Here is a 16,025-nt window from a genome sequence, read left to right on the forward strand (position 1 = left end):
ATGTTGCTTCTCTAGTGCACGAGATTGATTTCCCATGGCCTCGGCGTCCAACATCATTACTCCTAAGCATAATATTTAGATGTTAGTTGTACTACGGTACTACCAATTGTCATGGGATTAAATTTAGCACTACTCACCTATGCGACACTTGACAACTTATTCCTGCAAAGTTGTTAAGTAAATCTAACTCACAAGAAAACTACAAGAGAAGATAAGAGCGATTGAAAGAGGTTCAGAGATTAGTAAGTAAAGAGAGATTACTATTCTTGAAGATGATGCATAAGTGAAGGGAAGGGAGATATTTATAGGCAATCTCCTCTCAAATAAACAGTTGAATCAATTTGATCATATTTATAGGTATTCTCCTCTTAAATAAACAGTTGAATCAATTTGATCCAATGGTATACATTATATGTCTAGAAAGCTCCTACAAAATATTTAAATATTTCCATGATAAAAAATTCCAAGAAATAATATCTAAAATGATCTTAAAGAAGAACCTAGAAGACTATATGCCAAGAAAGTGGACCACTCTTGGGCTTGAAATTGGATGGGTTGTGACATAAAGCGCTACCAGTAGTATAGTGAATATTTTTACCAAAACTAGAAACTTAGATTGAAGGCTAGTTTTAACTTGTATGTTTAATATCTTTACATCAATACAACTTACAAGTTTTTCAACATACATTCCTCAGTCTCTGTTTTTCCTCAAACAATATTGTCCTAATTGACAAAAATGTAAATAAAATAAAGGACATTAGAAATTAAAGGTTTTAAGTTAAATTGAACTAAAATTTAGTATATGTAATATCATGTCAACAATAAGATGAGGGAAAAAGGATATATTAAACCGCAATTTGAAATCTCACGCCAAGCATGATCAAAATGCCTACTCATAAAACACCAAAACCAAATATTGACCTGCATGACACAACACAACTAATTTCTCCTATGATGCCCATGTCAATCGTTTAGATGAATATCATATCATAGTGGCATTTGGTATGGTTAGGCGCACATCAAGGGGAATCCAATAATGTTTGCTTTATTTTATAGCTAGTTTATTTAAAATTTTATCTCAATTTATCATACAATTGCTATAGTTTTCTTGTTAAAGTAAACTAATTAGATAGAAAATGATTACAGTAATCAAGCTTGAATTCTTGTATGAGTGAGAGAAATTCTTGTATGAGTGAGAGAAACTAAAACAACTTCTCTACAACCATAGTATAAAATACTGTGTTGTGCCGGTACACGGGTGAAATTTTTTGTTTCACCCAGGGATTGGCACCGGCATGGGTTTGGAGCCACGAGGTCACCACATGTTTTCAATTCATGATCAACTTTGGAAGGGCTAAAGTCTAGAACAACTTCCTTCAATTGATTGAATAGCTCCTCTAGATACCTAGCCACCTTATCTTCTTTTTCTTCTTCATCTCCTTCTTCCACCTCTGCATCACCATTAACACCTTGTGTCGCCAATACGGCATATTAATACTTAAAACAATATTATTCCCACAAGCCATCCAAACTCCAGCTTGGAACAACATTTCAAATTATGTTCAACAATAAACCTTTAATTGATAATTGCTCTTTTCTTTTGTAAACCTGCTTGCATATATCTAGAAATTTTCAAATTTTTATATATTGAAATTAAATTTTATTGTTTAATTAGATGAGTAGTGAGTCGACCCCACCTAGTGGGATAATGCTTGGTTGTTGTTATTGTAATTAAATGAGTAGTGAAAATTCTATTTCTAGAAATAAAAAGTCACTGAAGATACCCACGTCGAAATTAACTTTTTTTTAACTCACAATCAATATAAGTTTCATTCAAGTCCTTTAGAAATAATATGTAACCAAGAAAAAGAAAGAAACATGCCTTTTCCTTTGCAAGCACTTTAGCGGAAGCATCTTCTGGAACAGCTGGCCAAATAGATGGCTTTGGCCAGGGCAACATGCTTAACGAAGCACTGTTTGTTTATCAATAACTGTAATAAGTAAACATTTTTCTACAACAGAAAATTAATAGAAGTAATGTGATCCTGTACCTGTTGACAGGACTTTTCTCTATTTCAACTCCATAACCGATCAAATATGCAAGTCTCATGAACTGTCATACCAACAATAATATTAGAATTTTGTCTTTTGATGTAGCAATTCAAAATCATCCAGACAACTTGAATAAAAAACAAATAAAAAATGACAACGCTCACAGCTGAGCAGGCATACTTCTGAAAAGCTAAAAGAATGAAAGTGTATTTTACCACAGGAAAAATTTAACAGAAAGGCACATTTCATATGCTACATCTCAAATAAACCTGAAGTAAGATCTCCAAGTAAACTGTAATATCTTTCAGGGGTTCAACAATTATAAAAAGGTATAAGTTGTACAAAACAATGCGAACCAAATTGGTTTCTTCACAGTCTGAATATATAACCCATGAATGGATAGCTATCTTGATTTTCTTCAAAAGTAGAGAAGAAAGGCCAATGCCAAGGTAGGAAAACAATGCCTTTCTAAAGTATCAAAAAGCTTCAAAAGATCTCTTTGTATTTGTAGTCCAATACCCATTTGTAATTATAGGTATCAAAGGATGAAAATATAAAGGCTCAAGACAAAGCATAAAATATAAAGGCTCAAGAAAAAGCATAAATGCAAAGTCAATGAATTCTATAAATCAAAATTTACCTTAATGCGACAAAGTGAATAAAGGTCTCCATGTAAACGATAAAATTCCTTCTCATTATCAGGTGCAGCAAGTCCATCATAAATTGACGAAGTCGAACTGATAATAGCTAAGCAAGCACTTATCACCCACACTTCACGCAAACAGAAAGGAAGGGTGTTCTGAAAAAACAAAGAAACACATTATTTGGAAACCAATATTTAATTTTCATACATGATATTAAATTTTCAGAAAGATGAAAAGGAGATCATATGATTGGTTGAACCACATACTTCATGCAAAGCCAGTGTCTTTGAGAAGCTGATAATGAATGAATAACCCCTCATCACAACCTCTAATGGACGACCTAATCTAAATAGTAGCTGCAACATGGAAGGAACACAATGGGATGAGTGTAGAATAGTTCATATAGCACTAAAATAAATAAGTTGAGTTCTAATATCAAATAAACCTGCAATCCACTTACAATCTTGGCATAAACAAGAGAAGTTTAGTAAAACTAAGTGTCACACTAAGACAATCACATATCTAATTTCTGAAAAGCAAAGGAGCAACAAGATATTGATAAAGAAAGAGCAGATACATCATATTAAATTGTTTGATGATATCACACAACTACAAATTACTATATATTTGAGAAATAGAATTGGTCTAGTTGGACTGAAGCCCCAGATAGATGGATTATCAAAAAAAATAAAAAAAAAATAAATAAATAGAATTGGAAAGAGGAAAAAAATATCAGGTTTTCATCTTAACCACTTGAATATCAAAATAAAACTACAATGCAGCAAAACTATTGACTATAGCAACTCAATAGAAAAGGAAGCTGTTGTTCTAAAAAAGATGAATCATCTAAAAGAGAAAGGTAGTTTGGTACAAAAAAGAAAACACCCAAGAATAATTTCCATAACAAGCTAAAAAAAAAATAATCGTATGCTTGGCAATGTCACAGATGCAAAAATGGAATCTTTCTTCAGTTCTTCTCGGTCAATCATCAGTGGACAGTTTGAAAATAATCTCTGTATTCATGAAAAAAAATTGAAGCAAAAAATGCATATAAGTGTAAATTCTAATGTGCAAACCTTCACTTGGCGTGCAAATAAATATTGTCTGAACTCAAATTCTCTGAATGAATCATCCTGGACAATTTGAGATAAAGGTTTGAATCCAGGCTTCAATAATGCAGCCTGATCATCACCATGTTCCAATCCTCCAAAATCCCTTTGTTTTCCAGGAGTACTAACTGTATTTGCGCAAAGAACAAGTCAGATAAGTTATCATGCAGGGCTATGAATAAATGAACTGGATATTCCTACATAATATAGAAAAAACAATAGTTTGCAGTGCATACTCAAAAGTGAAAAAGACAGAACATAAATAAGCAAAGACAGTGCGAGGAGACAAGGAGAAGTTATTCTCTGAAAAAGAATTAGCATAAACCAATCTTTCTTCCTTGTAGCTCATATGAAAAGATAAGCACAATGGAAGAGAGAATTTTTGCTTTCCACATAGTTCACAATCAGAAGGAAAAAGGATTAGAAATACCACAGTACTAAACTGCCATCTTGGTTATTTTTGTACTGGAATCCTGACACTACTACACCAAAACAGTAATGAATTGGGTTGGAGCTCATTCTATCCTAAAGTGACTGTTCATTTGGAAGAGAGATAACCTCTTAATTTTAAAAGATAATGGATCAATGCACTTGTCCATGTGAGACTAATAAGCTTGCAAGATCTTAATTTCAATATGCCGTGTCACACCCATCACTCAAAAGGTAGGGTCCTATTCCAATAACACGTTGAATTAAGGTGGAGCTCACTCCATTCGAAAAAGATTAATCATTTGGGGCAAGGCATGGATCACCATATGTTCCTGTGTGGCTAATGGGCATTGAGCATCCTAGCATCAATAGAAAATATCAGATATTTAGTGATTAACAGAAGAAGTATTAAAACGTGAAACATGGGATAAAAGACAATTCTAATAACCATTGCAGTTGAAATACTCTTGAATCCAATAAGTTCATGATCAAAATCACATAAAGATGCACAAATGCAAATATAAATTCATAGACAAACATACTAATGAAATGGAAAAGAAATGAAAATGTTGTACAAATGCACAAACATAATGATATAGGAAAAAATGATGTATAAATGGCAAATGCTGTTCTATTTTTATTCAATGATTCCCTTTTGGTGTATGCTATTTGCAAATGGTAATATGTTAATTGACAATAATGTAATTAGATTAAATTTAAAGATTTATTGATGGAGAAAATCTTAAGAAACCTTAGGTTTTTAAGATAAGTATAAAAAAAACTGAATATATGAAATGTAGTTTCAGTCATGGTTTCAAATCTTGAATCATGTCAGTTAGCACCAGCAAAATTATTCATTCTGCTTGCTAACCAACACTTGAGAAACTTTGTTGCCCTGGTATGAGTTCTTTGGCAATTCTACCTTCGTTTAGATCATCTTTGGCAAGCTCGAGAGTCTCCTGCAAGGATGAAACCTTTTGATCAAGTTGCAAGGGTCTTCCACCTTTGTCGCGAGAGGTCTAAGTGTCTTTAGTCATTCAACGACTCTCCACCCAAGCCATGAGCTTCTTTTTTGTAACCTAATGCAAGTATCCACCCAAGTAGTGACCTCCTTCCTTAAACAACTCATTTCATGACCAAACACAACACTCCACCCGAACCATAAGCACCTTTCATTACCCAACAAGACCTTGTGCCCGAGCTATGAGCTCCTTCTGCTAACCAGGTAAACTTCCTTTACTCATTTCTGCTTCCTCTTCTTCTTCTTTCCTCTCTTCATACTCCTTGTTGACATGATTGAAATTGAAAGGCATAATACTGAAACCAAACCATTCAAGTTAGAGATTGAACTCCAACACAGGTCAACATTTTAAGCTTGGGTTTTAGTATCAATAAAAAAATGACAGCGTTGTTAGGATGGTTGAACCTGAAACCTATAAGAGTTCAAAAGTACTTTATCTATTATTCAATAGAAAAGGGATATTAATCATTAATAGGATGAAGAATGAGAGAGGAGCTTTTGTAGTTTTGTGTGATAGTTGTGTCCTTAAATTAAAACAAAAAAAAATGATAAAATTATGGTATGACCCATCAAATTATATAAATCAGTTGTTGACATATTAGGCAAAAAAAAATAAGTAAAAAGTTATTGTAGCAAAGAAGAAGAAAATTCTAAGATGGGTATGAAGAAAAGGATACAACAACCACCGAGCATTATTCCACTAGGTGGTATCGGCTATATAGATCATTTTACACTATTGGGCTTTATCCCTTACTTTATAATCATCTATATTTAAATAAAATTTATCTTGTTTTATTATTGCTAACCAAATCCTTTTTGGTCCTCCTCCTCTTTTGATGTGCGTGTTTGTCGTAATTTCACATCACCTAACTAGAGCATTCATTGGTCGTCGTACATGTTGATATCATCTTAAACGTATCTCTTAGAGTTTTTTCTCAATAGATGCAACTCTGACTTTCTCTCTAATGCTCTTATTTCTTATTCTGTCTATTCTCGTATGTCCACAGATCCACCTTAACATCCTCATCTCTGCAACTGTCATCTTCTGCTGATTTGCTCAAGTCATAGTCTAATATTTAACTCCATATAACATAGCAGGTCTAACTGCGATTTTGTAGAACTTTCCTTTAAGTTTTAGAGGTACTTTATATCACATAAAACACCCAACACTCTCCTCCATTTCAATCGCTTGTATTCTATGTAAGACATTTCTCTCAATCCTCTCTCGTTTTGCAAAAATAATCCTAAATATTTAAAGCTCTCACTTCACAACTCGTCATCTCCTATTTTAACAATTGTCTCATTACGTATAATATTCTAACTTAAATTCCATATATTATGTCTTTATTTTACTAAGTCTAAAACCTTTCCCTTTTAATATTTCCTGCCAAGATTTCAATTTAGCATTTACTTTTTCACGTGTTTCATCTATCAAAACAATATCATTTGCAAACAACATGCACCACGATATTGTGTCTTGAATGTGTGCAATGAGGTCGTCCATAATTAGTGTAAGATAGAGAATTAAAGTTGATCCTTGATGTAACTCTATCTTTATTGGAAATGCTTCGGTTACTTCACTTGAAGTTTTTACTCTGGTTGTTACATCCTCATGCATATCCTTAATTGGTTCAATACATGTTACTCTGCCTAAAGTTATTGGAAAGGATAAAATAAAAATACTAACATTTAAGACCAATTAAGTGTAGTTCTAATATGTGATAAAATGAGAGAAATAAGGTTGAGTTAGTGCACACCAATAAATTTTATAATTAGAAAGTTGATCATATTAGGGCTTAAAGTGAAATAAATAGGAGACCAAAAAAGATATTAGCCAATATAATAGAAAATATTAATTAATTACTAGTATATTTTGTTGCATAAAGCTTAATAGAGGAATACAAGCCATGGATTTAAATTTCATGTCATGTCGGTCAACACAGGTGGAATTTACCATTTTTACCACCCGTGGTTGCGCAGAGGGTATCATGACCTCTATAGGGATGCAAAAGGTGTCGTGGCCTCTACAAAGATGCGACACTTGCGGCGGCAACAACCAATTTTTTATTTTCTTAATTTTAATTTTAGAGAATAATTTTAAAAATTAATAAAATAATTTAAAATTTTTAATATATATTGCAAATTGAATGAGAATTTTAAATAATCTATTTTTTCAAAATATAATTCTTAAACATTTAAAATAAAATTTAAAAATTTACAAATACATTTAAATATTAATTTAAGACATTCAAATAATTTTACAATTATCTTTTAGCCTTCCAAATAATTTTATAATTTTAGATTTAGTTTTGAATTTTGAAAATTAATTATTTTACTTTTATATCTTTTAAATTTTTTTTAAAAAATAAATATTTTTATACATTTAAATAATTTTTAAATTTATACCTTTCTATAGCTGTTGTAAAAATTTAATAGGAATCAAACATCCTATGAACAAAATATCGAAATATGAAATCAACACCTCAATAACTGAAATATAACATCAATAGTGAGCATATATAGCAATCAAATATTAATAAAATTAATTTTTAATTAATATACACTTATATTTAAAAATTAAAAAGAAAGAGAGTTTTGTTACTATGGGAAAATTGTTATCGGTTCGAGTCGCTAAAATATCCTCTTGAAATGTAAGGTAAGAATACATACAATAGACCCAATGTGGTCGACCCTTCTTGCGGCCCGCATTGACAAAGAACTTCATGCACCGAGTTACCCTTTATTTAAAAATTAAAAAAAAAAATATCGAAATTGTATCAACATAGAACGATAGGATACCGAAGCTGTTGATTTGGGACCGAAACTTCGGCACAACTCAAAATTTTAAACCTTGATACAAGCTAAAGCCAAATAGTCAGGACCAAGGATTAAAATTTCATTTTGTGTTGATGGACGAGAAATATTTTGTTTTGCCCACTAGCTGACATATAAAAACAATTCAAGATGATGAAATTGATCAAAATCCTCCATGATGAAGGAAATGCAACAAAGGCTTCCCTGAGCCATCTAAGATTTCCCATGATGTTATGTAAAGTTGGACTTTAGTATGCAACCATTCCACAAAGATAGCAATGCAGCAAAAGGTGGCCAAAGGCGGCAACAAGGCTTCTACGAGAAGGGTGACAAAGGTTAGGGTCCGGTACTCCTATTCTCTTCTTCCTTTTCGTTCTTTAATCTTCTTCCACTTCTCCTATTTGATTATTCTTCTCCACCCTAGTGCTCTAGCATAGCAAATGGATACATTTAGCATGACATTGCAACTATCTCATTCTGTCTATGGACATAACCTGATTTAGAACGGGATTTCAAATCTTAATAGGGACTGGCATTGTTTGATAATGATGATGATGATTCACTTGTAAGATTATTATGCAGAATGTATAGAAGAATATTATTCCTAACCTTAGCATATTAGGTAGCTAAAGTATAGTTTGCTAAAATGAGAAAAAATAAAAAATAACCTGTTTCTATATAGCAAAGTTCAAGCTCATCGTATTCACGTAATGAATCTTCATGGAGATGTGCCATCTCAAACATGAAAGCCAAGCTCTCCTGGAAGAAATAAATATAAGGGTCGGATGCAATGAGAAATTGCAAAACAAGAGAGAGAGATAATTTTTAGGAAAATAAAACATAGCAAACAGTTTAGTATTCCATATGGATGTTAATAAGATCAGACTCAGGTGTGGTACCTTCAAAATAAAGAAATTACAGAAGTTCCAGACTGGCATTAGACGTTGTTCACTCATTTTCCTTATTTCCTCTTCATAAAACTGGGCACGTCTGTCTAATGTATTTCTGATAGATTCCACTATCTTGAAATCAAAGTCCTCCCAGAAGCTTGCATCTACTCCATTTAAGTCCAATTTGCAGCACCTGAGAAGAAACATAAGGAATCTCCTCATAACAAGTAGTTCAAATAAGCATAGGTAAAAAAGTTTTAAGACATTTTGTTTAAGTTTCATGCAGACAATGGGGCTTCATCAAATGTAATAAATTAGCAATGACTTCAATCATGAATCAAGCATACAACAACAAATGAATTTTGTATGTTGTAATATGGATTTCATAAGGTCAACTATGTATATGGAAAGCCATGACACACCTTTCTCTTTTTCTGGTGTTAAAATCAACCTCCAGTCTTGCATAAACCTTCTTTGCATTTTTAGTTGCTTGGTCATTATTGGGGTGTGCTTTTGATACAAAGACAATAAACCATTCGCGTTCCTCATTTTGCACAATTAACTTCAACCTAGGCTTTAGGATCGTCTTGAATTCATCAAGGTCCTGAAAATTGTAATCACAACAATCATAAATTTAAAGAATAATTAACATGATTTATATGTTTGAAAAAGAATAGAGTCGTCTGCTATCTAGACTTGAATAATTACCTCACAGCTAACTAGAACGATAGTTGCATACGGTTCTCGAAACCAAAAGAGGTACTGTTCTTGGGGAAACCGGCTACGCAACCTTGAATCAGTGGTTAATATGAACTCAGCCTGAAGATTCTCCACATAGACAGGATTCCTTGTCTTGTTATTTAAACTGGCCTTCTTCAAAGGCAAGCGTTTTTCTAAACCTTCTTTTACACTAGGCCACAAGTCACTCACATCTTCAACTGGGAAAAGAAGAAACCGGGAGACTTTATCAATAAGAAAAAGTAAACAAGTAAAAGTGCATGAGAATCTTTAGGTACCACAACAGGACAAGGCAATATAAAATTGTTGGGATTTCCATTTTTTTCAATGTGCCCAACTACTAATGATTGATGAAAAAAATTCAAACCAGTCCTATTCTTGACAGAAAAATAAAAAAATAAATAAATAAATCAGCTCTATACGCCAACCTGGTCGCTCATCATTCCTTTCAGTGTAATACTTTTCAATCACTAGTTATTTAGCCAAATTCACTTCTACTTGACAAAAAAAAAAGAATTTAACTCACCTAGTTAAAGTTACAAATTAACTTAAGTTCAAAATTGAAGTATCTGGCTTCTAATCATTTTGACTCATCCTTAAGAAATCCTTTGCTCCATGGAACAAGAAGGCAAATATAACTAAATCCTATTGGTGTAACTTTTCAAAACTTAAAATTATGAAACACAAAACTTAGGAGTTAGTGGCTACCTACAATTATAGAGTAAAGATGAAAAGTGTGATATCTGAGCTACCATTCGCGTTTGTGTCAAGATTTCCAATGTGCTAAGTGTGCCTAGGCGCACCCATGAATTTGCAATTAGAAGTTGATCAACACGGACAAGAACATCCTAACATGTTATTGGCATCCATAAACTCCAGTTAGATCCTTATAAGCTTATAAATGATTTTATCAATATGGCTCCAAAAGGATGTAATACAAACATGGAAAGCTGAATGATCAAAAGAAAGTACAGGTATTGGCTTGAGTATTAGGTAGTGTATTTAAAATCTGACTCAATGATCGGCTGGTTACAATAGAAATCCAAGGCCGTAACAGTTCAGGGGGAATCATGGATTATCCCTATTGCATTGGAGTCTATGCTTGTTCATCCAGAAAACCATGAACTGCCAGGACCATTTATTCACTGGTTGGTCCCACTTCAAAAACACTGGTGCAAAAAAAATTGATTCAAACTCCCCAGCCAACAACACACCAATTAAAGTGGAAGCTGAAGGGGTTAATGGAAAAGGAGGTGCATAGTAATAAGCTAACCAGAAAGATTGAACTCAACAATATAAGAGATGGAAGCTCGAATGCTAGAATAAATATCATTCCTCTACAAGTAATGTCACACCATTTAACTCATCATACCCAACAGTAATACAGAATACATGTTATCAATTTAGAGATTAAAGGTAGCATTCACCAGCAATTTGGATCACAAGGTTAAGGAGCAAAGAGGCAAAAAAGTGAACACTCTTCTATCTTCAGGCACAAAATTTTTCATTGAAGTGACATGAGTAAAAATATATGCATTTGGAATTTAGAAATATCACCAAAAGTGTTCGAGATAAATAATTAGTCTCTACTAGACAGATCTACGTAATTAAAAGAGGTGGCCAAAGATTGCCAGACTGGATTTGAGCAATTTGAAGTTTGAACTCCCCTAACAATCAATAACTCCGTAATTCCATTTTATTTTCACCAAAAAATGACAGACCAACCACATAATTCGAGTACAAACTTGATGCATCAGCGGAGAAAAAAATATATTGGATTGTAACTATGCATCAAACTTTCTAAAGAAAATAGAGGCGAAACAATGAACTCGAAGCTAGATTTCTCTAGGTACTGAAACCATGATCACTAATTATCTAGTTGAAGAAAGATCGAAGCAGATTCCACCATAAAAAACATAAATTTCATAGGCAGACTAGGCCTACAACCCATCAAACGTATCGTGGCTCTTCCAATTACCAGATTTCAAGCAGGATCACTATATTAATCTCCAAGTCGGTGCTAGGAACAAAGATAAGGGTGCAGATCTGAGCAGATCTAGGGTTTTCATAATTCGGTTACAGGAAGAGTGAGATGGGGTACCTGCCACGACGAGGCGATCGGAGGTGTTCTTGATGGCCTGGAATTGGGCGAGGTAATTCGCCATGGCGGCGGACGGCGGCCGTCACCAGGCTCACATTCACCGGCTTCGGTGTCGGAACAGCGAGATCGCCGGCAGCCGCGACAGCGAAACACAAATATAAAAGAATGGGCGGATAATCTTATATATGCCCTCCGGAGATTGATTTTCCTGAATGTCTCTTTTAATTCAAGTAGGGCTATTTAAGTAAATACGTACATGAGAGTGAAAGAAGGAGAAGACTATGGCCCAACAAAGGGCTTGATGAAAGGAAAGGAACCCATGAAGAGCCCAAAGCAAAGGTGCAGAGGAGGCCCTCAACTATTAGGAGGCTTCCCACCTGCTTCGAAGAGTTTAGCAAGACTTTGAAATATATATTTTGAGCCGTCGCAAGAAGGCTTCAAGCGTGCCTCAAACGACTTGGAAGGAACTCCTTAGAAAGAACAGCATAAGCCAGAAGCCAGAACAGCAGCAGCGGTAGCTTCCGCTCCTGCTGTTAGTATCTTGTCCCCAAGTGTTATACTTGATGAGCTTAAGTCAACAAGCCATGATCAAAATAACCAATATTGTATACTGGATTAGCTAGCCGAAGTTATTGATTTATTGATTAAAATATAAATATTAGAAATAATCTTTTATAGACATGCAGTAAAATATGAAAATAGACATCTAAAAATTCTAAATTTGAGGAAAATTTTATCAAAATCTTATTGATAAAAAAATTATTAAAAATTAATTAAATAAATATTAAATAGTCTTAAATCTTACATCTATAAAAGACGAAAATACTTTCAAACCCTAACTCAATAAAAGATAATAAAAATTAAAATTCTTCCAAGTCTTCAAAAATTTTTAAATGATATTTTTTTAATTTGAAATCAACTCGTTATGAGTTAATTAATTATAAATTTATAAACAAGATTTAATTTAATATATTATATATCTCTAATTCAACTAGAGTAAAAAATATGACCTCTAAAAGTTTGCTCGGTTTTTCCGCATCATATTATAACTATATCTCCTTATCATGTTTAGATTCAATCTCCAACCTTCTTCATTGTTGATCCTGTCTAAAAATATAAAAGATGGCAGATAGGGGCGTAGCTATGGGGTTGACTAAGTGGCTACTCCGCACGGTCCTGCAACACAGGCGTTAGTGCCTGGTCGAGAAGAAGTTCTCGGCGTTGGCCTTTGATGCTCAAGTCAGTTTCCGACACAATGGAAAATAATAAGAATGTTGTAGCAAAGAGCGTGTAAAGCTGCGTATACCTCCACCTGTAGATGGGGAATCCCCTCCCCCCTTTATAGTGTCATTGTAGTGTTTGGGCATGCATTCCAAAGTGTATACATATTTTCCAAAGCGTCCTAGAAAAAGACAAGTCAAAAACTGTCTTTGGAACATTTCCTTAAACGAACGCGCAAATCTCTGATGTGATAGATGGGAAGCTTATAAAGTATGATTTATTTGCTGAACATGCTTTGTTATCATTGACACTACCCTCCAAAAGGATATGATGAGATATATAGTTGGGTCCCACTGCAGGCCAACCGGATTCTACTCGGACTGGTTGTCCCAGTTCGGTCATGTCGTTCAGAGCTTCTGGCTTGCCCCTTCTCTACTTCTCGACTGTCGATGGTTACCTTTGTCCGACCAGCCATGCCGCACGATCGGCAAGGACTAGCCAATCGTGAATTGTCGATTACCTCTTAACTCCAGTCATCGCTACTAGTGGATGACCGTTTGTCATCCTCGCCCGGCCGACGTGGAGCTCTCAATAGTCTAGTCCAATTAGTCGGCCAGGGCCTTTAACTATTTTTGACCTTAACCTCCGCGTTAGCAGGCTTTTTCCTTCTTTGACCCTTCTTTGGTGGAGCTCCTCTTCATCACTATATCATAAGTCTTCTCCTCAAGTCTAGTTGAAGGAAGAGGTAAGTTCGACTGACTGGACTTTTAATGTTCTCTGTAAACACTTTCGCCGACCGAACACACTAGGGTTTAGAGTCGTCAATCGGCTATCACAATCAATATTTAAACTGTTCTTCAAGAAGCTGCTCTCTTTTCAGCCTAGCGCTTTAGGTTTTAAAGTCGTTGCTCGGCTATGATGTTCACTCCTCCTGCCACCTTCCATTTGTCGAGAAGCTGCCTTTTCTCCTATTGGAGATGCTAAAGTTTAGAGCCGCTGCTCGACTATGATAAACACTTTTAGCCATCTTTATACTTTTTCCTATCAATATCATAATATGCTATTCATATGCCAAGGCTGATGCCACTCGGATCTATCATGGCCAACACTTAATCATTTTTTAACTTCCTTATGATCTCTGGTTCGACCACTTACCCCCACGTAGTGTCTTTTAATTGCTGCTGACATCACCATAACTTCTTGAAAACCATTCAAATCTCGAACCATTAATGAAAAGTACGTTTGGTCATGCCTTTTAATCATGCGCTCTCCCTCCTCATTAATGCCACCTGTAATCGAATATCACGTGTCGCTTTTCCCTTTCACCGCATGTGTAATGTGATACGTGACTGTTTGGATTTGATGCGACGACTACCTTTTGAATTCAACGACTTAGATCACGTCTCATCTTCCAAAACCCTTGATCGGACGACCTGGGAACGTTGTGCTCAGGGGTTTTAAACCCTTCATCTCCTTCTTCCTTCCATATTGCCTTTGTCTTCCTCTTGTTCATTTCCTTGCTGTCGGTTCCTTGCTTATCGCCGGCGATCCTTCTCCAGTAAGCTTCCTCTCTTTCTCCCTTTCAATCTCTGATTCCTATCTTTTATTTCATGGCACCTTCTCCTTCTCCCCCTCTCCCTGGCTATCCCCGGGCTGTGGTACACCTCCACCGTGTCTAATTTTAACAGTGACGAGGTTGATCAAATGAAACTAACCTACTACATTTTCGGCGATTACCAAATCGTCATTCCCTCTACTGATGCTCACCTTCATACACCTCTAGACGACTTTCTTCCCTTTTTCAAAGACCAGTTCTTTGCCGGCTTACTCTTTCCCATCCATCCCTTCTTTTCAAAAGTTTTAGATACTTTCACAATCCACTACATCAATTAGTGTTTAATTTCTTTAGATTACTATGCGGGGTTGTAGTATTATTCTGTCTATACAGGATTCCTCTTGTACCCCATATGTTTCACAATTTTTAGTATCTGAAGTTGTTCGAGCTAGACACTTTCTTTTTTCAAACTCGAGTGGACGCCATTTATTTTGACAAAATGCTTACCCCAAATAAATACTAAAAAGAGCACTACTTCTTCATTCGTCTCCTTGCTCGGCCCGTCTTTCTGACCAACTGGCAGATAGAATTGTCGAAGCCTCTTCTGCTTAGGAGACACCGAGGCGAATCAGCTTACCTCCAAACAACTGTGAGTCTTGCCGGTCAGAAGCATCACATATATAGGTTGCTTTTGGAGGGAGTCTTATATGTATTCGGGCTAAGCCCTATCTAAACACGGTTGTTTGTCCCTCTAGATACATCATTTTTCTTCCTGTCATCTTTGAATCTAATTGATTTCTCTCCCTTTTTTACAGATCAAATCATGAATAGAGCGTTACTAAGTGGCAAGTGTAAGCTTGTCGATGTGGAGATCAACATTAAAGGAGTGGTCAAGATGGAGAATCGCGGATTATTATCGGTCGAGCATTCTGAAGAGCTGACAGGTGAAGCAGGGGGAAGCGGGGTAGCGGCCAGTGAAGCAGCGCCCAACACTGGCGAGTTGTCGCTCGAGCGCCCCTCTATGGCACCGACCATGGTCCTATCAGAATCGACCACCTCTAGCGAGCTGTTGATCCAGCACCACAAGAGGCACCAAACGGAGTCTTCCTCTAGCTCGGTAACTTCAGCTTTACAACCCCCCCCCCCTCGTTCCCACAGCAACTCCTCGACCTCCATCCGAGCGAGGTGAGACTTCTTCCTCCATAATTTCTAAGAGGGAGGTTGTCCTACCGACTCCTTCTTTTGACCGGACTCCCTCTTTGTTTGGGTTGCCGATCGGGACAATATTCGAGTCATCGATCTCCTATCTGCCATCTCTGCGGGTTAGCACAAAAGCCCTCACTTCCATTATACGTTCCTCCCCCATGTTTAAGTCCAAGGGTCAGGCCATCTTAAAGCCTTCAGATCCGAGCGGCCACCAATATATCAAGGTCATCATCCGCTTGCCAACC

At 35.6% G+C, this 16,025-nt stretch overlaps 1 protein-coding gene across 1 annotated transcript; it reads right to left on the reverse strand.

Annotated features, from left to right (window-relative positions):
* Positions 1–1,640: 1,640 nt before the first annotated feature.
* On the reverse strand, positions 1,641–11,989 carry LOC122009106 (trafficking protein particle complex II-specific subunit 130 homolog). The gene is made up of 10 exons (XM_042565129.1): positions 11,799–11,989; positions 9,668–9,897; positions 9,382–9,563; positions 8,969–9,152; positions 8,738–8,828; positions 3,773–3,933; positions 2,963–3,052; positions 2,693–2,851; positions 2,052–2,113; positions 1,641–1,973 (listed from the first exon to the last, which is right to left on the reverse strand). Exons 1-10 carry the CDS (start codon positions 11,860–11,862, stop codon positions 1,796–1,798), a joined length of 1,401 nt encoding a protein of 466 aa, XP_042421063.1. The 5' UTR covers positions 11,863–11,989; the 3' UTR covers positions 1,641–1,795.
* Positions 11,990–16,025: the final 4,036 nt, after the last annotated feature.

This window comes from Zingiber officinale, chromosome 8A, assembly GCF_018446385.1.
Source record: "Zingiber officinale cultivar Zhangliang chromosome 8A, Zo_v1.1, whole genome shotgun sequence".
Taxonomy (NCBI): domain Eukaryota; kingdom Viridiplantae; phylum Streptophyta; class Magnoliopsida; order Zingiberales; family Zingiberaceae; genus Zingiber; species Zingiber officinale.